Raw genomic sequence first — 26,603 nt, 5'->3', positions numbered from 1 at the left:
CATAGTATTTTCCCTTTTTTTGTTGTTGTTTGTTCATTTATTTTTTTTCTTTCATCTTTTTTTCCCTTTTGATCTAATTTTTTTCTTGTGCAGCACAATAAATGTGGAAATATATTTAACCTATATTGTATTAGTTGTTGTTCAGGGAAGGAAGGGAGAAAAATTTGGAACAAGAAGGATTTGCAAGGGTGAGTGTTGAAAACTATCTTTGCATACATTTTGAAAAATAAAAAGTTTATTTTAAAAAAATAAAATGAATGTTACAAACTAAAAAAAAGTATGTACAATTTGGTGACTTAGGTATAGTTTGAAATTGCTTTCCAGAATTATTGAACTACTTTATAGTTCAATTCATAGGGCAAAAGTGTGACTCTTCTCCCAGAGTCATTCCAAGAATTGCATTTTCATCTTTACTAGTCTATTGGATATGAGATTTGATCTCAGAGTTGTTTTAATTTGCATTTTTCTCATTACTGATTTAGAACATTTTTCATAAGCTTGTTTGCTTTTATTTCTTCCCTTGAGAAATGGCTACTACTATGTCTTGACTTCTTATATATTGGGGAGTAGCTCACATATTTATATCAATCCCCTATATGTCTTGGATATTATATCTGCCAAGGAAATTTGCAGCATAAAGTTATTTCCCTTCTGTTTTAACTACATTAATGGTTTTTGCCTTTTTTTGTATCTCTAGGATTTAACTTTATTGCCTGGCACATAGTTGGCAATTAAATAATGTTTATTGATTTGCCCTTTTTCTCTTTAGTTGAGAATTTTTCCCCTAGCCATAGTGTGAGATATCTCTTTATCTTTCTACTCTAATTTTTCTAACTATATTTGTGAGTCTAATGTTGATCTAAACCTAATTTCTGTCAAAGTGCCTTGAAGTTTTCCTGGCAGTTTTTGCTGAATAAGGAGCCTTTGCCTCAGACTGATTGATGATGTCTTTGAGTTTATTGAACACTGTGCAAATAGGTTCACTTGTTTTTATTTCTTGTTTACATAATCCCTTTTATTGATCAGCTTTTGTTTTTGATCCAGTATCACATGGCTTTTGAATACTGATTTATAGTTTAATTTGAGATTTAGTACTGCTAGTCCTTTTTTATTCTTACTATCCCCCTCTCATCTTACCCTCATTATTTTCTTTCATGATCTTGACTGTTTGTTATTTAGTTAAATCTTGTAATTATTTTCCTAGTTCTGTGATGCTAAAATGATAGTTTTAGTGTAGAACTAAATTTGTAAATTAATTTAGATAGAATCTATTATGTTGACATAGTTACTATTTCTTCAGTTACTTAAGCATTCCTTTATTTTTATAGTTTTACAGTTGTATTCATGTAAATTCTTAATGTGTCATTAGGTCAGTGCCCAGATAGTTTAAGTATTTTGTAATTATTTTGAATGAAACTTCTCTTTCAGCTTTTGCTGGGTTTTGTCAATAATATATATAAAGGCTAATGTTCTTTGACTATCTCTATTATCTTCACAGTAACTCCATCAAATAACTGTGACTGTAACTTCTGCTTTATAGGTCAGGAAAACGGGGCCGAGAGAAGTTACATGATTTCCTCAAGGTTACAGAGCTAGTAACTATATCTTGAGATAAGATTTGAACTTCCTAACTTCAGGTCTATCACTCAATTTATAATACTACATGGATGGCACCAGGTGGAGAGCAACCAGAAATAGGGCTTGAAGGACATATTTACTCCAACATAGCTGCAAATTTGTATCCAGCGGCATAAACTAAGTTTTTATAATGCCCTTACTTACAAACTCATCTCTTGACTTAAGATATCTCCCTCCCCCTTCCCTTGCCTCCGTTTCCCCCAGGAGTTTGGCTGTAACTCTTCTTCACAGCAGAGATGCATTCATTCCTGAATAAGTAGAATTTTTTTGAAAAAAAATTGTTTTGAAATGTTTTTGAAAATGTAGTGATTCTCAAGTTCCTCTGGAAGTCCTATGACCTAGCCCTTGACATTTTCTCTTGTATGTAGAAGGATCAGTCAAGCAACATTTTCCTGATTTCCCAGCCAACCTCTTACCTATCCAGCTTATTGAGAGCTCAGCAAGGACAAAGCTTCTGAACCTTTTTTATGTCATAGACTTCTTTGGCAGGCTAGTGAAGTCTGTCAACCCTGTCTCAGAATTATTGGCTTCATTTATTTTTGAAAATTAATGTTTTATTTTTTCTGGTTATACATGTATATTAATTTTTTTAAAATACACATTTCTTTGTGCATCATGTTAGGAGAAGAATTATTGTTTTTAAGTGAATTTAGTGACAACCAATTTAAAAGTATCATTTTCAAAATATCCATAAGAACAGAGATAAAACTCTTATCCCTACAGTAAATGGTATTAAAACAATCTTGTAATGGGGATCCTCAGTTAATTCCCCAAATTTATGAAATCAGTGTCAGTAACTAATCAGTGTTCATTCATTGCTCATAAAAAACCAGCAAGCCCATAAGCCTTCTTTTCAGAGAATGTTTAGCCTGCAAGCAATTTATTTCCTTTTCTGAATATTTCTCAATCTCTTTCAATTTACTGTCCCATGTCAGAATGTGTCTTGACGTAGCTATTGGGTTTATCTTGCAGGTGCCAATTTGGGATGTCAGGTTGGAGCCCAGAAGAATGGGAGAATCTGGGTCAGGAAGTTATTCTTTCTTTATTTGTGTATAAACAGCCTACTTCTACCACAAAGTCCCAAATTGAACTTTATTTGCAATAGCTCAAATTTCTTGGGACAAAATAAGTCTAGGGTTGGAACCTAACCTCTCTTCCTCTATTCAGTCTTGTAATTCAGTCGATAGCTTCTCAGTAGTAATTAAAAATTGGCAGGGAATAATATCGAGGCCTGATTTTTATTTTATTTTTTCTTTTGCCATCTTGTTCCTTCTTCCATCAGAACCAGCTCTTCTGGGTCTTTGCTCTAGTGTTTATCACTGGAGAAATTTATCCCAGAGAGGCCAAAATTTTTTGGAATTAATGTTAGGGCACCCCAGTAATGCTTTCTTCATGACTGCTAGCTCCCATCCTAGAAAACCACAATCCCATTTTCAATCTCATAATACTCTGTTGACTAACACGTTCCTTAGGCCAAGCTATACACTGGTCTCAGGTGCAAGTTCAGGACCTGAAAGGATTATATATCCATGAGGCAGATACATGTTTTCCAAATAATTTTTAAAGAAAATAATTGAAATAGTTTTTGGATAATAACTAACTTTTTATTAAATATGCACAGCAAAGATGTGTGTGTGTGTGTGTGTGTGTGTGTGTGTGTGTATTTATAGGTACAAGTGAGGACATAGCCAGGTCAATGACAACTGCTTACTCTAAAATTAAAAAAAAAAAATCCGTTAGGTTTGAAGAACTATCCTCCCTTCTTAGCATTGGTTTATACAGAAGTTTCTAAAAAGCAGACCTTAGTGCACTTAGCTTATCCCTTTTCCTATTTTTCATGTTCAGGAGCTATCTATGCTTTAAATCACCCATACTGTGTAGCCTAATTATTTCCTAAGGGCTGATGGCCTGGCACAGCAAGTAATGCCCAGGATACCACCCAACTGTCTGTCAGTCTTGATGATGCACATTCTTCATCTACTTGGTTTTTTCCATGTAGACAGTTAACTCTCTCTTGGACCATATTTAAAAGACCTATTAACACAACTAGATGCATTCAGCACGTTATCTGTAAACAAGAACATACCTGAAGAACCTTACCACATAAAAGGAATTCTTTTTCCATTTGGAGTCTGTATTGGACCTCTTACACAACAGTGACAAATGTCTCTGATAAACTGATCAAAAGCCTCCATTATTTATGCCTTGCTTTATATTCAAGGGATCATTGGATCAATTTATCTTTGCACCTTTCAAGCAAACTTTTTAACCTATGTATGAGTGACAGCCTTATTGGAAAAATTCTTTTAAGAGAACATTTTATCCTACTAAGTCAAATTTTTACAATAGTCAAATAGGATCATGTATTCTATTTACCTTTTAGTCATTGTATAACTGTAAAACTTTAGCCTGATCTAAAATAATAGTTTATGAAATGTTGCCTCTTTCCATTTTGTATCTATCAAAGATGCCTTCACTGCAAATGTAGATTACGCTTGTAAAACTTTTAGAAATAGAAAAGTAGATATTCGAGTTGATTATTGATATTCCTGCAGGTACCTTTTTTGGGTAACAGTAAGATCTAAGATATTTTTCCATGCCTTTGGCATCCTTTTTCTTTTTATATACTTAAAGGAATAGTGTATCTTCAGGCTAAAAATTTTTATTCTATCAGTAGGGAATCCCATGTATGGTTTACCTGCTCTTTGCATCTCAGCCAGTACCCTACAGCATTTCTTTGCATGAGTCTCCTGATAAGCTTTCTATAAACTTGTTTTCCTCATAGTGCTCTGTTGTTCTCTTGTTTTGTTCATAATCTTCCACCTTTTTCTTGTTACTTCTTGAAATTTGTACTCTAAATAAGTGTTGCTATTATACTTAGAAAGAAATCAAATGTCTGATGATAGAAATAGTTTCTGCATTCTTGTGGTCTGTTTCCTTATGCCAATTGATCTACAGTTGTTTAGATAACAGGAATCCTTATTGTCACTCTCACATTTACCAGCAGCTTATAAATTGGTAAGTTTTAAATGGATAAAGTTAAAGTTGTTTTTGTTGCATTTCATATTTTTTTTCATTTTTATTGTTCTTGTACAAATTTTGATCTTTGTACACTGATAGGTGATACAGTTATGATTTCCACATCAGCAAATAGTTATTTCCTATCAGAATATTATTTTATTTTTAACAACACTATTTGATGCTTACCACATCTAATTTTTTGTCTAATTCTTGGAGAGAGAGAGAGAGAGAGAGAGAGAGAGAGAGAGAGAGAGGAGAGAGAGAGAGAGAGAGAGAGAGAGAGAGAGAGAGTGTGTGTGTGTGTGTGTGTGTGTGTGCTCGTGTGCGCCCTAAGGGCTATCAAACTGCATATACTTTGATCCAGCAGTTTCTTACAGGATCTGTGTCCTAAAGAGATTATAAAAGAGGGGAAAAGACCCACATATGTAAAAATGTTTGTAGCAGCCCTTTGTGCAGTGATAAGGAACTGGAAATTGAATGAATGAGTGCCATCAGTTGGAGAATGGCTGTATAAGTTATGGTTTATGAATGTAATGAAATATTATTGTTCTATAAGAAATGATGACCTAGCTGATTTCAAAAAGGCCTGGAGAGATTTACATGAACTGATGTGAGAACCAAAAGAACATCGTACACAGCTGCAACAAGATTTTGTGATGGAGTGAGCCATTTGCATCCAGAAAGAGAACCATGAGTCTGAAAGTGGATTACAACAAAGTATTTTCGCCTTTGTTGTCATCTGTTTGCTTGTGTTTTTTTTCTAATTTTTTTCCCCTTTTGATCTGATTTTTCTTATGCAGCATGATACATGTGGATATAGTTTAGAAGAATTGTACATGTTTAATGTATATTGGATCACTTGCTGTCTAGGGAATCTAGATGGAGAGGAGGAAGAAAAATTTAGAATATAAAGAATGTTGAAAAATATCTTTGCACGTATTTTGAAAAAGAAAAACTATTGTTACCAAAAAAAAAAAAAAAAGGAATGGGGTTACATATACTACATTACCTATGACAATATTAAGTTGTCCATTTGGTCTTTCAAGAACATTTCAAGCATTCTTGATAAAAAGACCAGAGCCGAATAGAAATTTTAATTTTCAAATACAAGACTCAAGAGAAGCATAGAAAGGCAATTAGAAAAGGGATTCATAAGGGACTTAATAAGGTTAATGTGTTTACATTCTTACATGAGATGATGATACTTGTAACTCATAAGAACTTTTTCATTAGTAGGGCAGTTAGAAGGTGGGGGGGGGAAATATATATGTGTGTGTGTGTGTGTGTGTGTGTGTGTGTGTGTGTGTGTGTGTGTGTATGTATACGCTGAAGTAAGTTTCTCTAATAAAGGCTTCAGTTCTCAAATATAGGTAACTGAGTGAAATTTATAAAAATCATAGCCATTCCCCAACTAATTAATAATCAAAAGATATGGACAGTTTTCAGATAAAGTAATCAGAGCTATTTATAGTCATATTTAAAAAGTACTCTAACTCAGTATTGATTAGAGAAATGCAAATTAAAACAATTCTGAAATACCTCATATCTAATAGGTTGGATGATGGCCCAGAAACACAAAAAATGACCAATGCTGGAGGGAATGTGGGAAAAATGAGTCATTAATGCATTATTAGAATTGTGAACTGATTTAGCCATTCTTTAGAGCAATTTGAAAGTATTCCTAAAGGGTTATAAAAACCATGTTTGCCCTTTGACCTAATAATACTACCACCACATATGTAGCCTAAAAGATTTTTTAAAAAGGAAAAGGACAAAAAAAATTGGAAACAAATAAATATAATCTTAATAAATTAGAAAAAAAAGGAAAAGGACATATGTGTACAAAAATATTTATAGCAACTCTTGACTCTTAAGGGAAAAAACTGGAATTTGAGAGGGTGCTCATCGATTGTGGAATAGCTAACAATTTGTAGTGTGATTATGATGGACTACATACAAAGTGAAATATATTAAGTACAAAGTAATAAGGATATTCTAAGAGCACCAGTTGTGAATGACTTAACTATTCTCAACAATACAATGATCCAAGACAACTCTGAAGGACTTATAATGAAAAATGCTATCTATACTCAGAGAAAGAACTAATTGTATCTGAACACAGATTGAAGCATACTTTTTAAAATTTGTTTTTCTTGAGGTTTTTTTTTTTTTTTTGATGGAGAGGAATCTGTAGTTTTGTTTGTTTTGTTTTTTCCACAACATGACTATTATGGAAATGCTTTGCATGACTTCACATGTACCTTCTCAGTGGAGGTGAGGGTGGGGAAAAAGAATCTGGAATTCAAAAGTTTTAAAAGCAAATGTTAAAATGGAGGGAAATAAAATAACTAAAGAAAAATATATAACTAAGCATATGGGGTGGTATTCAAGATGCTGGATGAGGGAAACTGGAAAACCTGGGAACTTTATTAGTTGGAACTTTTTGCCTAAGCATTAATCAGATAGGTTTGAGGTAACATTTTTGATTTGACCTCTTCTAAAGGATAGAAAGCACTTATAGTGCGAAGTGGACTCTTGCAGGGCCCCTACTTTTTAGAATCTACTTTCTGGGTTTGCTTTCTATAGATTTCTTTCCATCATTATTAGTTGTTGTTATTAGTTGCATTCCAATTTATTAATGTGCTTCTTTTGGTTTTGTTTAGTTTGGGGAGGGGAGTTGATTTTTCTCTATGTATATAGCTTTGGTTGTATTTTGTATGCCCTTTCTTTGTTATCATTATCTTGAATAAAATTATTGAATAACTTCTGTGACACATTCTTTGATCCACCCATCCTTAATGATAGTCACTAATTAAAGTTTTACTTTTACTTAAGGAGACTTTTATTGAATATAATTTTATTGGACTGTGGTACTTAAACATACCTTTTTTATTTTTTATTTTCTTCATTTGTTGAGATTTTTATGCCCTAAAATAGAGTCAACTTTTGTGAAGTTAACAACCACAGCTAAAAAAAAATATATAGATACACACCTTTCTGTTTTTATTGATTAATCTTGCCATAGGTTTATAATATCTAACTTTCCTAAAATTTTATTACTGTCTTTTACTTTTTGTTTAATTTTTGGTTAGATTCACTTAGGTCTGAAGGGGGTAAATTGAGTTTCCCTACTTTTATTATTTTACTATTTCCTATAACTTATTTAACTTTTCTTTAAAATATTCATATATATGCCATTTGGTTTATTTCATTATCACTGATATCTTTCATCAAAATGTATGCTTCTTGTTTCTTTCTTTTAATTACATTTTTTTGTTGTTTTGTCTAAGGATCATGATTTATATCCCTATCCCCTTTTGATGGGAGTGAACCCTGAAACTGTATCCCCTTTAATCTGTAAAAGAAGGGTAAGTGGAATCTCAGACTCTCCCCTGGAAAAAACATACCTTCCCAGGCAATCCCTTCCCAAGTAGATTCATTCGATCAGAGATCTTGGTCAATTCGCCCTCCATTGAAACTGAATTCTTTTGGGGGTGGCCTGGATCCCCTTCAGGGAATTCCCAGACTCTGAGAAAAATCCTTCAACTTCCCAGTTAAGATTTTATTTAATTGGAGATCTCTGTCTGATGGTCCTTTATTGATTAGCCTAGATAGCTCCCAGCCCCAGGCCAACATTTGCCCATAGAACCAGGGTTCTGTTAACACACCTTTGCCAAATTCTTAATTAGGAATTATGCCTACTAAGAGAACCTTCTTTTCAATGAACAATAAAAATCCTTTTTTGCCACAGATTTCAGGGTTTGTGAATTCTTTCACATTGTACCTGAGGCTCCAAGCAGAGGGGGCCTCTCCCCCGATTCCCATACCTCAACATTTTTGCTTCAGCTGAACATAAGTTTTACTCCATTCTTTTTTTTTTTAAATTTTGTTTATCTCAATTTAAATTTTCTCAATTTTTTTTGTCTCAGTTTTATTTTGTCTCAATTTCATGTTGTCTAAATGCTTGCTTTATTTCTTTCAGGAGTTTCCTTTGAATTTGTGCCTAACACTATATTTATCTTTGAGACTTGGCTTTATCATTTTTTAAAAGTCATTCTTTTCTTCTGGTTTGCACTTTGAAGATCTTTGTCACCATAATAGCTTTTTGTGGTGGGATTTTCTTCTGGTTTGTTTGCTGATTTTTCTATTTCAGCCTTGAAATTAGGGTCGGGCTCTTAGCATTTCAGAGGAAATGTCTAGTCCCTCTTGCTAATTTCTTGAAGTCAAATATTGTGTTATTCTGGGATCTTCAGACCCCCCTTGGGTTAGAGAACCGCAAGCATTCAGTGCTTCCAGAGCAAAGTTGGGATGCTATTTCCTTCATAGTGCTCTCAAAAGTTCTTGAATTGGTCTTGGCTCTGAGACTGTTTATTACTGAATTCAGCTTCAGTAAAGTAGCCAGCAGGTTCAGAGTGACTAAATTCCTGGCTTTCTTTCTGCCCTATTCCACTGCAGAATTCTGTGAAGGGATCTACTGATCACTCCAAATCTTAAGCTGCTGCTAATTGCCCTTTTTATACTCTACACCTTCCCATTATCCTCAGTCTTCTTGTCCTATAATTGGAGGGCTGAAGGGTAGAGCATCAAACTTTCCCCAGTTTTCCTTAATGGACTTTCTAGCTCTCTGCTTGGTTTTGGTTCCACCTGATAAAATGCTCTCACCTTGCCCAGTATCTCCTTCTTCCCCCCATTTCTAAGTTCTTTTTGTGGATTATCTTCTTCCTTTAGATTGTAAATTCTTTTTAGCTGGGGACTCTTTTTCCTTATTTATCATCTCTGCGGTTTATTAGTATAGTGTCTAGCACATAAGTGCTCCATAAATATTTGTTTGTTTTTGAACTGGTGCTTTCTTCTTATTCCTAGGTATACAGCTCAGGGCTGCTCCCTACTCCAATGCTAATCATGGGAAAAGGTCTGCTTCTCATTCTTCCTTGAAAGTAATCCAGAATTGGAGGCTGGGCAATAAAGCTCCCAGTCGCCAGCTGTTCAGAATGGATCTAGGACCCCTTCTTGACCAATTGCACAATCTCTCTCTGAACTAGAGTGCTCTACCCAGTGGACTCCTGACCAGACCCAATCCTCAGGGACCAAAGACCTCTCTTTCCTTGTTTTACATGACCAGGACTCGTTACTTTTTCCCCATCAGGATTCAGTCTGTTGCATTTTCTGAATCTGTGTTAAGTTCTAGGGTTGGAGTGGGGCAGTCTTAGAGTACTGACTCTTGCTGCTCTTCTGTCTTGGCTTCTCATTACTCTTTTTGACATGTAGCAGAAGAAGTATAGTCCAAAACCAAGCAAAATACTCCAAATGTGGTATGACCAGATAAGAGTACAGAAGGATTATTGTTTTGGTATACTTGGAAGCTATCCATCTCTTAATGCAGTCCAGGATTGCAGTCACCTTTTGAAGCTCTAATTATAGAATTACCAAGTTTGTATAGATCTTGATCAAATTGTTGTCTGACTGTCCATCCTCCATCTTGTACTGTGAAGTTGGTTCTTTGAAACTAAATATAAGACTTTTAACTTTTATAATTAAATATTTGAGATGATGATTTTAGCTTGTCGAGATTTTTGTTTCTGATTTATTCAGTGTGTTATTTATCCTTCTCAGTTTCATATCATCAGTAAATTTTAAAAGCTTGCCATCTGTTTTTAAGACCAAGTCATTGTTAAATAGAATAGGACCACATTTAGATCTCTGAAGCCATTTTCTCAAAGACTTGTTAGGTTTACATCCAACCTTTAATGAATACTCTTTGGTTCTAGGCAGTTAATCTTTTCTGGAATCCCCTTCTATGATTGACAAGCTTTTCCCACTCTCTTCCCACTCCCCACCCCTGAGAAATTTTTACCAGACTAGGATATATAGGTCTACAATATAGGTATACAAATCAAACATTTACTGATAATAAGTCGTGAAAAAAATTATTTAAAATAATTCTTTAGTATTTTATTTTATTAAATTTATTAAAGATAAGCAAATTTGCATACTAAATGAGATACTTGTGCATTTTAATATAAAGAATTAAATCGGGGCAGCTAGGTGGTGCAGTGGATAGAGCACTAGCCCTGAATTCAGGAGGATCCAAGTTCAAATCTGACTTCAGGCACTTAACACTTCCTAGTTGTGTGACCCTGGGCAAGTCACTTAACCCCAATTGCCTGAGCAAAAAACAAAAAACAAAACAAAACAAAAAAAAAAAAAAAAAAAAAAACAAGAATTAAATCTTCGCAGAATTTTTGATACTTTTTACAACTGCCAAATTTTTACATGACCCCATATGGGGTTGTGACCCACAGTTTAAGCAGCTTTGTTCAAGCCCACATCTCTTTGCCTTTTTCTGTCAGAACAGCTTGATAAACTTTTGTTGTTATCAAAATCTAGGACACATTCTATTGCATTCCCCTTCTATCAGTTTAGTAACTTAGCCCAAAAAGGAAAGAGAGCCAGTGTGATATGACTTACTATATTTTTAAAAGGAAATGTTATTAACTTTTGTGTATATATCATGATCCTTCGAGGGAATGCCATTATCCTTTTTGTAGGATGCCCTTGAATTGTCCTTTGCATTAAAGAAAAATCAGAAAAAGAATTACCATAATCTTTAACTCTGATGATAGAAATAGAATTCCACATTCATTGTCCACTCAGCTCTCCACGCAAGGTAGAGAGGTTTCTTTTTTATCATATGTTCAGGGCTAATGACTAAGATTGGTCATAAGTATATTACACAGTTTTTCTTTTATTTTTGTTATTTTCGTTTATATTATTGTAGTCATTTTCTATGTTTTTCTCTTGATTCTGACTTTTTCTTTGTATCAGTTAATGTCTTCCTATATATCTCTGAACTCTTCCTAGTCATTGTTTCTTATGTCATGTTAACATTCAATTATATTCATTTATATACCATTTTAGTTCATATTCTAGTTTATGGGGAAATGGCTTGAATTTTTGTTTTCCTTATAGTACCACAAAAATTTATACTCTGAATATTTTGATACATATAGAGTTTTTATTTTTGTCTTTCCTGCTTGATTTTTTGCATATATAGTAGTGGGACCTCTGGGTCTACAAATAATGAATGATTTGTTTTTCTAGAATTGTCTGTTCAAATTCATAGCTCCACCAATAGTGTATTTGTGTGCCTATCTTCCTATAGCCCATATAATATAAACTATTTGTGTCTTTTATTATCTTTGCCAGGCTTATGAATTTTGAATGAAATGTCAAATTTGCAACACTTTGCATTTCTTTTATTATTAAGTTTGCATTTATTAGGTGATAGTTTGTGATTCTCCATTTGAATATGATCCTATTCTTTGACAACTAATCTCTCTGGGAAATTTTTCTTGATCTTATTTGTTATATTGTACAGTTTTGTTAAAGCCATTTCATACAGAAATTCATCCTCACCCCCATTTTCTGTTCTTATCCTATCAATTTTATTTTGCTTGGAAGTGTCTGAGACCAGATTTGAACTCTTTATCTTCCTGTCTTCAGTCTTTTCTACCACTTTGCTGTCTGTTTGGATCAGAATTTTGCTCCTCACTATAATTATGAAAAGTAGTTCTTTGATTCTCTAATTTTTTTCTTTTTTTAAATTATAGCTTTTTATTTTCAAAATATATACATGGATAATTTTCAACATTCACCCCTACAAAACCCTGTGTTCTAATTTTTTTCCTTCCCTTCCCTCCATTCCCTCCCTGACATGAGCATTCTCTAATTTTTTTAAGCATGAGATTTCTCAGTTAGGCTATTATTACCTGTTCTTTTTGAAGCAAAAGAGTCTTTGTAGTCTCTACTTCCTTTTCTAGTTTACTGCAATTACTTAAAAATATTCCAAGAAGATAGGCTTTCCCAAGACTTTCAAAGGCTTGGTTGCCTGATACAAAACAAAGTTAAGAATTTCTGTTCTAGAAGAATAATAGAATGTAGCATAAATCAAGTAATACCATCGATTTCAACTCATCCAACCTGTTGAACAGTCATTAAGAAGCCTTTTAGAAACCTGGTTATCTCTTACCACAGCTAATCTTAATAGTAGGTCAGAATCTAGCTCTCTCTAGTAATGGTAACCATAACTGAATCTAAAAAAATAATCACCTCCCACCCCTGAGCTATATAACCTATATCAAATCTTGTTTAAAAAACAAAAACACTACAAAGGCCCTTTTTTATATATTGTACCTTAAATCATCAAAATATTACTATTTCTTTAGCATATATTGAAATATTGACACATTAAGAAGATGCAAATGGCTCATATCTAGACAAAAACGTTTTAGCACTTAGAGGATTTACAACATGTGTCCATTTGAAAATTAGCCAGAATTGAGGATGTGTGGGAGCCAACTTCAAAACAAAACCAAGAACACTATTTCTTTCAGAGAAAAAAAAAAAAAAAGATAATCTTAATAATTCACATGAACCTTTCCAAAACAATTTGATGTGCAGATAAATGGCTCTTCCTGGGATCAGGGATGTGGTCTCAAAGTTGAAATTCAAAACGCCTCATTTTAAATGATTGAGACTTATCTGTTATATACTTAGAATGGAAGTTTTTTTAAGATTTAAAAGATAATCCTAGCAAACACAATGCTGTAGTTTTTTGAGGTAAAGTCAGAAGTTCTTGTTTAGTTTTTGGCAAATTCTTTTGAATTACAGATCTCTTTAATGCAACATGGGATGAAGGATTTCTATAGTTTAGCAATTTAACATTTATCATATGCCTTACTAAGTTATATTAGGTAACTTAGTTGAGATCAAAAAGTTGCTGTTTAGGGTCTCTTCTTTCAGATGGAAGTTTCCATTACAATGTCCATCATTATAATAGGAGGTTTGTTGCAAGCTTGAAATCTTACTTTTCAGAAATATAGTGGGGTGTTTTGGGTTTTTTTGGTATTCTAACTATGAATAATAATACAGTATCCCTTCATGAAAGTGTTATTATGGACTTTTAGCTACTATTTCTTAAAATGAAAGAATTAGCATATGTTCTTGGATAAAATATATATATGATGTTGCATTTCCCTGGACTAGGGTGATAGTAGTGGCAAGGGAAAGGAAGATTGATCGTAGGGGAAAAAAAACTTTTTCTTGTCGAAAGATTTAAACAACATTATTTACCAAATGCCAAGTTAACTTTTAAAAAATTACTTGGGGCTACTGGCCAAAATTTCTTCTTAAACTGAGACAGAATTCACCAGTTTCTTTTATCTACAAAAGCAAAAAACCTAGAAATTTTCCCAGACCAGAAATGATCAAGAAATGATCAGAGGCAGATTACAGTGACTTCATCTGCCCACAAACAACTCAAAGCCATACAGAAGCTCATGGCCACAATAAAGAAATGGACAAACAAGCCAACCATATTCTAATACAGCCAGACTGGTTAAAGACTTGTCACGACTTGTTTGAAACAGGAACTGATGACCTTCCGTGGTTTGAAACCTATCATAAGATGCTGTAGAACAGAAATGTCCAGTTCTCTTCCGGCATCAATAAGGCACTTGAAAAACGGACCAGATTAAAATGGAATTGGGTAAATAAAAATATAGTACATTTAAGTACTTAATCAATGAGCAAGGAAGGCAAGATGATATAAGTTTTATTGTATCTGCCATGTGCCAGATACTGTGCTAAGCACTTTACAGATATAGCATGTGATGCTCAAAAAGTTATCAAACTTTGCATACCTTTTGATCCAGCAGTGTTTCTACTGGGTTTATACCCAAAGAGATACTAAAGAAGGGAAGGGACCTGTATGTGCCAAAATGTTTGTGGCAGCCCTGTTTGTAGTGGCTAGAAGCTGGGAAATGAATGGATGCCCATCAATTGGAGAATGGTTGAGTAAATTATGGTATATGAATGTTATGGAATATTATTGTTCTGTAAGAAATGACCAACAGGATGAATACAGAGAGATCTGGAGAGACTTACATGAACTGATGCTGAGTGAAATGAGCAGAACCAGGAGATCATTATGTACCTCAACACTGTATGAGGATGTATTCTGATGGAAGTGGATCTCTTCAATAAAGAGAGCTAATTCAGTTTCAATTGATCAAGGATGGATAGAAGCAGCTACACCCAAAGAAAGAACACTGGGAAATGAATGTAAACTGCATTTTTGTTTTTCTTCCCAGGTTATTTATATCTTCTGAATCCAATTCTCCCTGTGCAACAAGAGAACTATTCAGTTCTGCATACGTATATTGTATCTAGGATATACTGTAACCTATTTAACATGTATAGGACTGCTTGCCATTTGGGGGAGGGGGTGGAGGGGGAGAGAGGGGCAAAATCGGAACAGAAGTGAGTGCAAGGGATAATGTTGTAAAAAATTACCCTGGCATGGGTTCTGTCAATAAAAAGTTATTTAAAAAAAAAAAAACAACACAACAAATAGCATGTGGTTCCTATATCAATCCTATGAAACAAGTGCTTATATTATCTTATTTTTGCAGATGAGGAAACTGAGGCAAACAGCAGTTAAGCAGTTTGCCCAGTGTCACACAAATATTAAGAGTCTTTAGCTTTAGATCCACTGTTCTGTTCTAGATTATCTAGAAGAAATTGAGAGGCAATAATAATAATAATAAAAGCCCTGGAAAACAGCATTGGAAAGAGAATTAATAGCTTTAAATTACAAAGAATAAACCTACCCAAATTATAGTCTCCTCAAAAATTAGAATTTACCAAAAAGAAATTAATGACTTCACCAGAGAACAAACCGTGGAATAAAAAGATTGAATCCGTTAATACAAATATTTGACTTTGCAAACAGGAGAAGACATAAATTAAAAATTACTGGGCTCACTGAAACCCATGATAAAGAAAACAAAGCCTAGAGAGAATATTCAAGAAATCTTATATGAAAATTCCTTAAACCTATTGCATACAGAGTTTGTTAGAGGCAGAAAGAATCTACCAATCACCTCCTAAATGAAACTCTAAGAAGGAAAACCCCAGAAAAATCATATTCCAGATCAAGAGTTACTCTAGAATTTTCATGTTGAAAAGAAATACTGCATGCATCCAGAAAAACACCATTCCAGTACCAGAAAATCAGTCAGGATCACCTAAAGCCCAGCAGCTTCTACTCCAGATAAGAGATTTGGTTTCAGAAGATAAGAAGTTACAACCAAACATAGCTTGCCCTGCAAAACTCAGTAAAATCTTGCCAAATGAAAATGGAGCTTTAATCATTAGCTGAGTAAAAATTTTGAAAAATAAACACAACAGAGACCTAAAAAGTTAAATGTTTTGATCATTTGGAAGGAGCTCTGTGGTGATGCATTTTTTTTTTTTTTTTTTTACATTTTAATTGGGTAAGGGTGAGAAGAAATTTGTCCCTTCAGAACTTTAATGTCTTCAAAGGGTACTGAGAAAGTTAAATAAGCAAAACAGAACCCAGAATGTGGATTGGTTATATCTTGTAAGTTTTACAAAGATAAAGAGAAGGAAAGGTAAAAGAAATTCATTAGTATTGAAAGGAAGACGAAATGAGTAGAATTTCCTCTCATAATGGAGAGGGAAGCATTTTAAGTATAGAAAAGGTAAAAGAAGGAGTAGAGTAAGAGGGTAGTTGATGAGCCTTATTCTTATTATCTAAAACAAAAGAAGTTTGAATATATAAATAGTTTGATGTAAAAACACAGCATTCTTAACAGGGAAATAAATAGGGATGGGAAGAGATAGTTCTACACAGAGAAGGTAATACAAGTGAGAATAGTCAAACACTAAGTATCCTGAAAGAGAATGGGATGGAAAAAGAAAAAGAATTGGCACCTAAAGTGATACTCATCACTTGAGGGATGGCTGAAAAACTTGTGATGTGTGAATATATTAGAATAGTTATATTAAAAGAGATTATTTCAGAGAATAGTGAGAAGTTTTGAACTGATACAAAGTGAGGTAAGCAGAATGAGAAGAATTTGTGCAAAACAAATTGTAAGTAGTATTAAGAGACTTTTTTCTTTAGTCTATTGCACCTTCCTATTTTAGCCCTAAGAACGAATGAGACTTTATCAGTTGTTTTGTTTTGTTTTGTTTTTTAAAGAAAATTTACAGTGTTATCCAGCTATATCTATCAAAAAACGAAATGAGATTAGTTTTTTGTGATTTGGTGAAATCTTGTTGGCTGATTTTGATTACAGGTCCTTTTTTTTTTTTTTTTTTTTATTATCTTCCCTTTAATTGATTTTGGAATTTGGACATACTCAATGATCTCTAGAGGGTAGATTCCATGATTGTAACATGTATAACCTCTATTAGATTGCTTGCAGTCTTGGGAAGAAGAGATGTAAAGGAAAGAGGAAGAAAAAATTGGAACTCTTACAAAATCTTACAAAATCTATCTTTTTGTATAATTGGAAAAATAAATACAATAGAGAGTAGATTCCATTCTCTTCCTTTTTTTGAAAATTGAAACATAATAATTTTTTTTCATTATTAAAATACTTCGCTATGATCTTACAGAGTTTCCTGATAATGAATAGTTTGGCAGTCACAGTTGAGTGTTAGATAAATATTCTAGCATACAAGTTTTCTGGATTTGGTGATTTTAATTCCTCAACCTATTTGTTCTTTTAACATAACTCTTGTAATTAGTGACCCTTTCATTCACCAAACTCAAATGTTTTAACTCTTAGTATTACAATGTTTTCTTTTTTTCTTCCACATATTTAATTGGTTATAAATTCCTTTTGAGTATACCAGTACAATATCTTTCAAATCAGTCTACCCATTTAACCATGAGATTTGATTTGGGATTTGACACTGTCACACTCAACTGAAATTTCCATGCTTCATACCAGTCTCAGGTAAATAAGTATCTTTGCAAGCTAAAATGAACTTTTAAAATAACCTCATTATCATCCTTCTAATAATCAAAAGTCACATGTCCCCATCTTGTGGTGGACATGTTTTTGATAAATCACCTACTTTCCCTCTAAGGAAAATTCTATCTACAGATGAGCCAGATCTGCAATTGTGTTGACAATATTGTCCCTGTGTTTTGTGAAACTTGATATTTCTGGTGACATTCCTCTTCATCACGTTTTTATATCAGGAAGCTTGATGTAAACTGTTAACTTCTAATCACATAGATTTAGAGGACTTTTTTTTTTTTTTTTTTGGAAGAGTGTATCATTTTGTGATCTTTTAACTTGTATCAAATTCCTTCTCCAGTACTGTTCAAGAGATCAGAATTCTTTTAAAACTATTTTAGTAATGGGAATTCTCCTAGAAAACAAATACTATTGGCTAGGACCAAGAAGGGGTGCTAAGTAGGCTCAGAAAAGGGGGTCTGATGTTGATCCGGTGTGACCTTGCCTACACTAAATTAGACATGTCTTCTAATCTGACTGGATTCCACTCCTCTCAGATGAAGATAAGACTGGCAGAATAATTTGAGGAGTAGAGAAGCCATAGGTCCCTTGTCAGGCAAGGTTATTGTTGTCAAATCGAACAAACTTGATCCCTTTTGTACCTGACAAACTATAACATACTTTTAAATCAATTATGTCACTTATGAATATTTTATTCTTCAGGCTAAACATCTGAGATCCTTCAACTTATCCTCATGTAGCACATCCTCAAGAAATTATCTTGGTTTGCCCTCTCATGATTCTCTCCCACTTTTCACTGTCCTTTCCAAACAGTGGTACCCAGACCTGAAGATGATGTTCCAGATGTAATGTGACCAGGGTAGAATACAGTAGCACTTTCTGTTCCTGGAGGAAGTAAAGGAGAGCTTCCTTCCTAACAGGGTCCACCTATGGATGGATGGTGACTCCATCTGTGGAATCTGCACCAGATTGTGGTAGGTAGAAGTCCTAAATTTCGATTCTGTCAACTTATACATTCAAGGAAATGAGTTGTGCTAGATGACTTGTGTTTCAATAGAAGTTTTTCATACTGGGGCTTGGTGAAGAGGTAAAGTAAGCACCACAAGTGATAAATATGATAGATTCAGGAGAGCAATCAATTATAAAAAAAAAAAAATTACACAAAAGTTACCTAACAGATTCAGTTCACAATATAAAGAAATTATGTCATGGCTTCCATCAAAGGTTCAGAGAAGTGCTCTTTATTATGTGAATTAACATCCAGAAGTTAGCAAGGAAATGGGTTTTAACAATTAATAAGGGGAAAACAAGTTCCCTAGTTGAACTCACTATTAATCAGGAGAAAGAAGCCATTAAAGGGAAGATGCCAAGAAGTGGGAGTACTTGGCAGGCTCAATCCATAATGAAGTTTAGCAGACTAACTCCAAAAGGGGAAGGGGATTACATCATTTAGTGGTAGGCCAACCCAAAAAGGGATTTGGCACCCTAAAAGAGTTAGCTATAACAAGGAGAAAGATGCTATAAAGTGGTGGTAGGGACAGGGTGAGTACAAAGATACCTTAAAGCAAGGTACCATAGTGGGCTAACTCTAAATCAGATTTGGCAAAGATCTACATCTTGAATAGATGTTTTATAAGGGAAATGTAGCCTCAGAGCTTTGGCATCATAATTGGGCTTTCTGTTCAGATACAGTGAGGTGAGGTTTCTAAAGATCTCCACCTGGGATGGTACTTTGTGTTCACTTTAACAAAAGATCTGTTTAAAGATAAAAGACTCACTTAAAGCTGAGATGATCCTCAGTGCTCTTCCTGCTTACCCCCAGGAGTATTATAATCTAAGTACCTACTGTGTGCCATACACTGTTCTAAGTGCTGGGGATAGGAAGGTAAAAAACAGCAATAAAACCCTGCTCTCAAGCATCTATCAGGCCAATTAATAATGAAAACTGACAGTTTTAATTACAGAAAATTGAAATCTTTTATGAGTAAAATCACTGTAGGTTCTACCTACCACAAATTTGGTGCAGATTCCACAGATGAAACCACCATCAGTTAAGGTAGGGAAACAGTTACCTGGAAAAAAATATCTTTGTTGCAAATTTCTCTAGGGGAATAATATCCATGATTTATATAGGAAATGATACAAATATAACATCTAAGTAATAAAAGCATAGCAAGAGGTATTTCTCAAGGGAAAAAAATCTAAGCTGTAAACAGCTTTATGTAAAAAGGCCCCACGTCTCTTTAAAAAATGCAAATTAAAACAACTCAGATTCAACCTCACACATATTGGCAAAGGTGAAATGGCAATTATTGGAAGAGTCGTAAAAGAAAAGGCACATGTGAATGTTTTTGAGTAGAAGCCTAAAGTGGTTCATCTATTCTGGAAAGCAATTCAAATCACATGTCCCAAAATCACTAAATTATGTATACCATTGAATATAGTGATATCATTAGTAGGGATTTCTCCCCAAAAAAAGTAAAAGTAGAAGGAACTTATACAAAAAAACAGCAATTTTTATGGTACTAAAGAATTGGAAACAAACTAGTTTTCCATCATTTGAAGAATATTTAATAAATTAATAAAGAAATATCATGAAATATTATTGTGCTATAAGAAATGGTAAATATAACTAATTTGCCCCAAAAATGGAAGGGCTTATGAACAGATGCAGTGAGAAGTAATAATTTATGTTTATTTAATAATTGCAAAACTACAGAATTCTGTTTATTTAATAACTGCAAAACTACAGAATTCTGATCTGTGCAGATGATCACTTTGGGGTTTATGTTTCCTTTTGAGGTACATATTCAAATTATTGGCTCTTAGTGCGCCTTCTAACTCTAAAACTTTGATTTTGTCACATCTCTTTAAGATATTCCAAGGTAGAGGGTGATTTGGGATTTTTTACAAAGACATTATAGAACAGCTGTCATGGGAAATAGAATAGATAGGGAACAATAAAAATTTTGCCATGCATGAAGAACCACTTGTGATTAGATAAGTGGCCTGTGGTGTCACTTTACCATTGCACTTCAGCTCCTTGGTAATAGGGGCTGAAATATGTGAATTTTGGGGAGAGTATTAAATGTAGAGTCAGAAATTGACAGGGCCTGAATATTGTATGGTGCAAAGTAGCACTGGAGTTAAGATTATAGAAGAGGACATCTCTGAACTGAATTTCTCCAAGATTGAGTGTTGAGAGAAAAGAGAGACCAAAGTAGATGTGGTAGACTAAGGGAACTATAGAAAAATAGAAAACTAATTATCATTTCTTTACAGAAGAGAGGAAGCAAGAAATACATATTTATTAAAGAATCTATTATATGCTAGGCACTCTGCTAAGCAATTTACAAATATTTCATTTAACCCTGAGAACAACCGTGGGAGTTAAGATATTATTATTTTTATTTTTTAGATAAGAAAATTGAGGCAGGAATATTTTAATTATCTATACATGAACTTTCACACTAAGATGTCTGTGTATAGGAGACAATATCATTAAGTTAAACATTTACAGTGGCAGAGATGTGATAGGAATCCTTATTATATACAAAAACAAAAATATCTCTACCTTCAAGGTGAATAAGTCTACTAGTAAGAAATAACGCATATTACAGATAAAAACAGTTCATAGATCATAATATCTACAGATGAGAGATCTAGACCTGGAAAGGACCAAAAACCCCAGCTTTCCCATCCTCTCTCCTTGTTGGTTTAAAAAGGAGATGAAGTAGAGGGGAGAACTACTACTTGGATAAGTATAGTAAAACGACTTGTGATTTCATTGGTATAGGGAACTTCCAAATAAGGAAACTTTGTTTTGCTGCTATTGTTTAGATATTTCAGTAGTATCCAACTCTTCTTGACCCCAGTTGGGGTTTTCCTTCTCCAGCTCATTTTATAGATAAGCAAACAGGATTAAGTGACTTGCCCAGGATCACATAGCAAGAACCTGTTTGAGGCTGTATTGAACTCATGAAGATGAGTCTTCCTGATTTCAAATGCAATGGTCTACTGAAATTTTGATATCAAACTATAATTTATTCTTTGATTGTAGAGGGAGGTTTTTTCCCTCAGCTTTACATGATCATAACTAGAACAATTGTAAATTTTTTTAAATAGATAGGTTATTTATTATTTATGAAGCTTTTGGGCTAAAGTAATAGTAATGGAATCACAAAATATGAGATTTGCTAGAGATTTCAATGGCTATCTAGTCTTACATATATATGAAAGGAATACTCATTATACCATACTTGAGAAGGGGTAATCCAAACTTCTACTCTTAGGATTTGGAGCCAACCTTCTATCGAGGCAGCCCATTACACTTTTGGACAGCCCTGATTTTTAGGAAATTTTTTCCTTACATCAGACCTAAATTTGACTCTCTACAATTTTCATTTACTATGACTGTTAGTGCCCTCAGGAGTCAAAACAGAACAAATTCATTCTCATTTGACTGATCTAATCATGATGTGATTCCCTCTACATAAATAGCTAGCTGGTAAAAAGGGACATCATTAGCTAAGAGGATGTACATTTTGTGTTTTCCAGAATTTTTAAACTTGGCAGCACCTGTAGTTTGCTGGGAGTCTTTGAGAAAAGTCCACACTGTACTTTAAAATATAGGAAAATAAATTGCTGCAGTAATAACCTTGTATTTTAACTTTAAAAAAAAAGGGGGGGGGGGGCAAGCAGATTACTCTATTTTCTGAGATTTTTTTTTTCTCACAAATCAATATATAGTTCACTCAAACTTAGTGATGGGAAAATTCCACTAAATTTTGTATTTCAGAATTTGCAAAATTAAGAGATCATTTAGTAGCAATTTAGAGTATTTTTGACTAGAACAAGATTATTTAGCAGATAATTATTTATTTTATTGTTAAATATATTTTATATTAAAGTAACAAAAAGTTTTATAACATTGACTTTCTACTTATTTTTGAAATTTAAATTTATTTACTTAAATTCTAGTTTTAGAAGCTGGGAAATCTGTATAGTAGCCATAGTGTTGATTTTATTTTGGCCAGATGAGGGCACTTTATCTTTACATTTGAATCTATCATCGGCCAAAAATAGCTATTTACTTTTCATCTGTTCCCTGTGGGCAAGAATAGAAAAAAACAGCTTAGTTATTTTAAAAAAAATTTTTTTAAACCTGTGTTGTGTTAGAGAATCTCATAGGATAAACCTAAAATAGAAGGGAAAATCTCATACATGCATTTTAAGTATCCACATTAACGTTGATAAAATATCTAGAGTATAATGAATTTTGTGGGGGAACTATATTTGATATATAGATGTCTTTATACTATGAATGGAGATAAAATATATGCTTTTAGTTTTCAGTAAAAGAAATCCAATTATTACATTTAATCTGACTTAAAATGAAAGGAAATTATAATTTATTTTGGATATTATTACCTGACTTATTCATAATTTGAGTATGAAGTTGTCTCAACCCTAAAATCAAAATCAAATCAAGTCAACAAGCATTTATGAAACCCCTACTAGGTTATAAACATTGTGTTAATTAAGCACATAGGTCTTCTATTGGAATGTGCCTTTTGTTTGACCTAACTACACCAACATCTTCTATTCCCAAGGATGAGATGATTAGAATAGAATTTGCCTTTTAGTGCTGGAGATATATATTTTTTTAAATTCATTGTTTTTCTTTTGAAAGGTTAACAAAAGTGGGTTAGAATACTATTACCATAGACAAATAAGTAAAAAAGTGAGAGTTGTATAACTTTGAGTCTAATTTGCAACATTATGCAAGAAAGGTTAACAACTTCAAAAGTATATCACCTTTCTTTACAATTCTCTACAAGGTAGTGCAAGTGTTATAATTCTTGTTTTATAGGTGAGAAAACTGATATATGTTAAATGACTTGCCTATTTTCACATAACTGATAAGTGTTGAAGCTGAGATTCTAACTCAGTCTGTTGATTTTAATGTTGTCATTCTTCCTATTATAACATGATACTGCATTACTCAACAATTTGATAAAAGTCTGTTACACATATGTTTCTACCATGTTTAACATATATTGGACTACTTGCCATCTAGGAGAGGGTGTGGGGGGGAAAGGAGGAGGGGGATCAAGAGGGCTAATATTGAAGAATTGTCCACACATATGTTTTGAAAAATAAAAAGCTTTAATTTAAAAAGTCTACAAAAAGTCTCAAAAAATCCTTTCCCTAATATACACCCAAAGTAGTTGATTCAGTTTTTTTTGTAGAAATCACTAGTTAGAGAGTACCTGACAATGTCTAAGGCAGCCAGTTCTGCTTTGGGGTAATCCTATTTATTGAAATAGTTTATCTTACATCAAGCCTTAATTTTTCCTCTTTTTAATATGTATATATTGTTTCTGTATTTTAACAGGAATAAAAGTAAAGATCAATGAAACTTGACATTTGTATAGTGATTTCAGGTTGGCAAAGCATTTCTCACAATTACTATATCTAGAGGTAGTTGGCATTGATGTAAATCTGTATTTTCAGCCACAACCATTCCAAGTGACCTGAGGCATGAAAAATCCAATTTGGGGGAGCTGGTACAGGAGCTCAGCTGAGTGGGAAAGCAAGTCTTCCTGCCTTGTGTTTAGTTGCTGTGGTAACTTAGAGGTAAAGGGAATAATATTTCATCTAAGCCAGTATATTTTTAAACTTTAGAACTTGTATTCTTTTAATCTTGTTTGCAGTAAAGTTATTTTTATTGCACTTTATAGTCCACAGCATCTCATTGCATTCTAATTCCAATTCTGCATCCTTGGACCCTAGGTTAGGGTTAGCCTATTGTAGTTGTCATCCTGCTTGGCCTCTGCAGCATTTGGCATTGACATCTCTCCTTCTCCTACCCCGCTTATGTCTTTATTCTGGGTTTTCCTGACCCAGTTCTAACCCTATTCTGCTAGTCTTTATTACCTGCTTGACTAATCATTCTCGTTTTCCTTTGCTGGATTCATTTATATCCTGTTCTCTTGGTATAGTTGTATCTCAGAACCAAGACCCAAGCCCTTGTCTCAACTGTCATTAAATCACTTGGACTTAACTATCATCTCTTTGTAGATAATTCCCTAGTATACTTATCCAGCCATTTTCTTTCTCTGAAGTTCTACTCACTTACCTCTAACTTTGCATGTCTCAAGGGCATTGAATTAAACTGGTCTAAAACAAAGCTCATTATCTTTACTTTAAAACTACCCTTTTCCTCACTGAGTCCAGAGTATACTGTTTTGCTGTATGAGTCATTTTTTTGAATCTTCACTCACTTTGATATAATCTAATCATTTGCTAAATTTAGTTGCTTCAACTTCCTCACCTCTCACAGTCATCCCCTTCAGACTCCTGGACTATTGTTATAATCTCCTTGTTAATCATTTTCTTTCCAGCATTACAATCTTTCTTTTATATACAGCTGCAAAATAACATTTTTTTTTTGGTTTTTTGAAAACTAAGTTTTTAATTGATATTTTCTGTTTTTTTATATAATAGTTCCCTTTCCATCTCAGAGCAATTTCATAAGAAATAGTACTTTTTAAAGAGGAAAAAAAAAGTTAGCATAACTGATTAATACATTGGAAAAAAATCGATAGTCATGTATACTGTGTAACACCTATGGACTTCTCACTTCCATGTGAGGTAGTTTCTTGAGGGAGTATCTTCTCATGTATTTTCATTTGAGTACTATTTGATCTTTGTAATTTTTTCTGGTGTCATTGTCCTTTCCATTTACATTGCTGAAATTGTGAATATTGTTTTCTTGGTTCCTCTTATTTTGCTCTGTATCAATTCATATAGATTTTTCCATATGTCTCTATTTATTACACACCATTTCTTCTAGCACAATAATATTTTGTTGCATCTATGTACCACAATTTGTTTACATATTCCCCAGCTCTTGGACTTTGTTTTGAATTCTTAACTATATCAAGGAAAATTTTTAAATATTTTTAAGCATATAGAGACTTTTTTCTTATTGTTGGCTTCCTTTAGATATAAACAATAATGGAGAATCTGAGTCACATCATTTGTATAATTACAAATTAGTTGTATCATTTCACAATTCCCCCAACAATGTATTAGTGTGCTTAACTTTCCACAGTCCTCTTGACATTTTTTGGTCTTTTTTTTTAGTCAATTTTCAGGGTATGATGATGTTTACATTTGTGCTTAATTCTCTTGTTAATAATCTGAAACTTTTTTTTACTTGGTTGTGAATACGTTACAATTCTTTGTGAAAACTGTGTTTGTACCCTTTGATCATTTATCTATTGAGGAATGGCTACTAGTTTTATATTTATTATTTATCAATTTTTACATATCTTGTGTTATGATTCTTACAAGGTGCTAAGTCACTGGAATTGATAGAGACAATGGTTGTTCAGCAGGGGGCTTAATAGTTCTCTAAATGCAGTACTTATTAAGAGTTCCACAAGATTCACATCTTTAAGAGAGCATATATAAGCTAGGAGTCTCAACCAGGATGCACTTCGGGAAGCCCACAAGTCCACTATCGGAGGCAGAGTCAGATTCATTTCATATTCCACCTTTGTGCTGGCTGGAGATTTGGAGGGAGCAAGAGGCTGAAGCTGGAAGAGACAAAGGACTAGCGGCAAGAGCTCTCGGAACCAAGGAGAGAGATAGGCTTCTAAGAAAGCTAACTCTGGGCTATTTTGAAGGAAACAATAAAGGATTTGGACTTTAATACCTGGCTGCATTTGAGGTGATTATTACATTGAACTGAAAGGAAGGCTGTCTCCAGAAGCCTCCCAAGAAATCTGCTCCCAGAAAACAATATATTTTAGAGAAGAACATTACAATCTTGGATATCAAGTCCTTATAAGAAAAAAAATTCTTGACCACATCCCTTTTTATCCTAGGTAAATTAATGTTGTATATGCAGAAATCTTTCAGTTTCAAGTTATCAGAGATTTTATCTATTTTATCTTTTGTAATTGCCTTTATCTCATTTGATCAGGAATAAAAGAAGTATTATGATGTGTTTCTCTTTAAAATTGTTATATGATCTTTAAAGTATGTCCTAATTATTCCAGATTACTTTCCAGTTTT

At 33.5% G+C, this 26,603-nt stretch overlaps 1 protein-coding gene across 34 annotated transcripts in view; it reads left to right on the top strand.

Annotated features, from left to right (window-relative positions):
* The window catches only part of PLEKHA5 (pleckstrin homology domain containing A5), a 188,782-nt gene that overhangs the window by 22,050 nt on the left and 140,129 nt on the right, over positions 1-26,603 (top strand). The window contains exons 4-5 of one of the 34 annotated variants that reach the window (XM_051961375.1): positions 7,950-8,027; positions 9,523-15,547. The exons of 31 other annotated variants lie outside the window; for them this stretch is intronic. In XM_051961375.1, coding sequence (XP_051817335.1) covers positions 7,950-7,980 — 31 coding nt within the window. In that variant the 3' untranslated portion in view covers positions 7,981-8,027; positions 9,523-15,547. Of the gene's footprint in view, positions 1-5,215; positions 5,955-7,949; positions 8,028-9,522; positions 15,548-26,603 lie in introns of those variants that run through there. 2 more of the 34 variants (XM_051961374.1, XM_051961371.1) reach the window with 2 other exon arrangements.

This window comes from Antechinus flavipes, chromosome 5 (assembly GCF_016432865.1).
Source record: "Antechinus flavipes isolate AdamAnt ecotype Samford, QLD, Australia chromosome 5, AdamAnt_v2, whole genome shotgun sequence".
NCBI lineage: Eukaryota > Metazoa > Chordata > Mammalia > Dasyuromorphia > Dasyuridae > Antechinus > Antechinus flavipes.
This window is presented reverse-complemented; position numbering and strand designations above follow the sequence as displayed.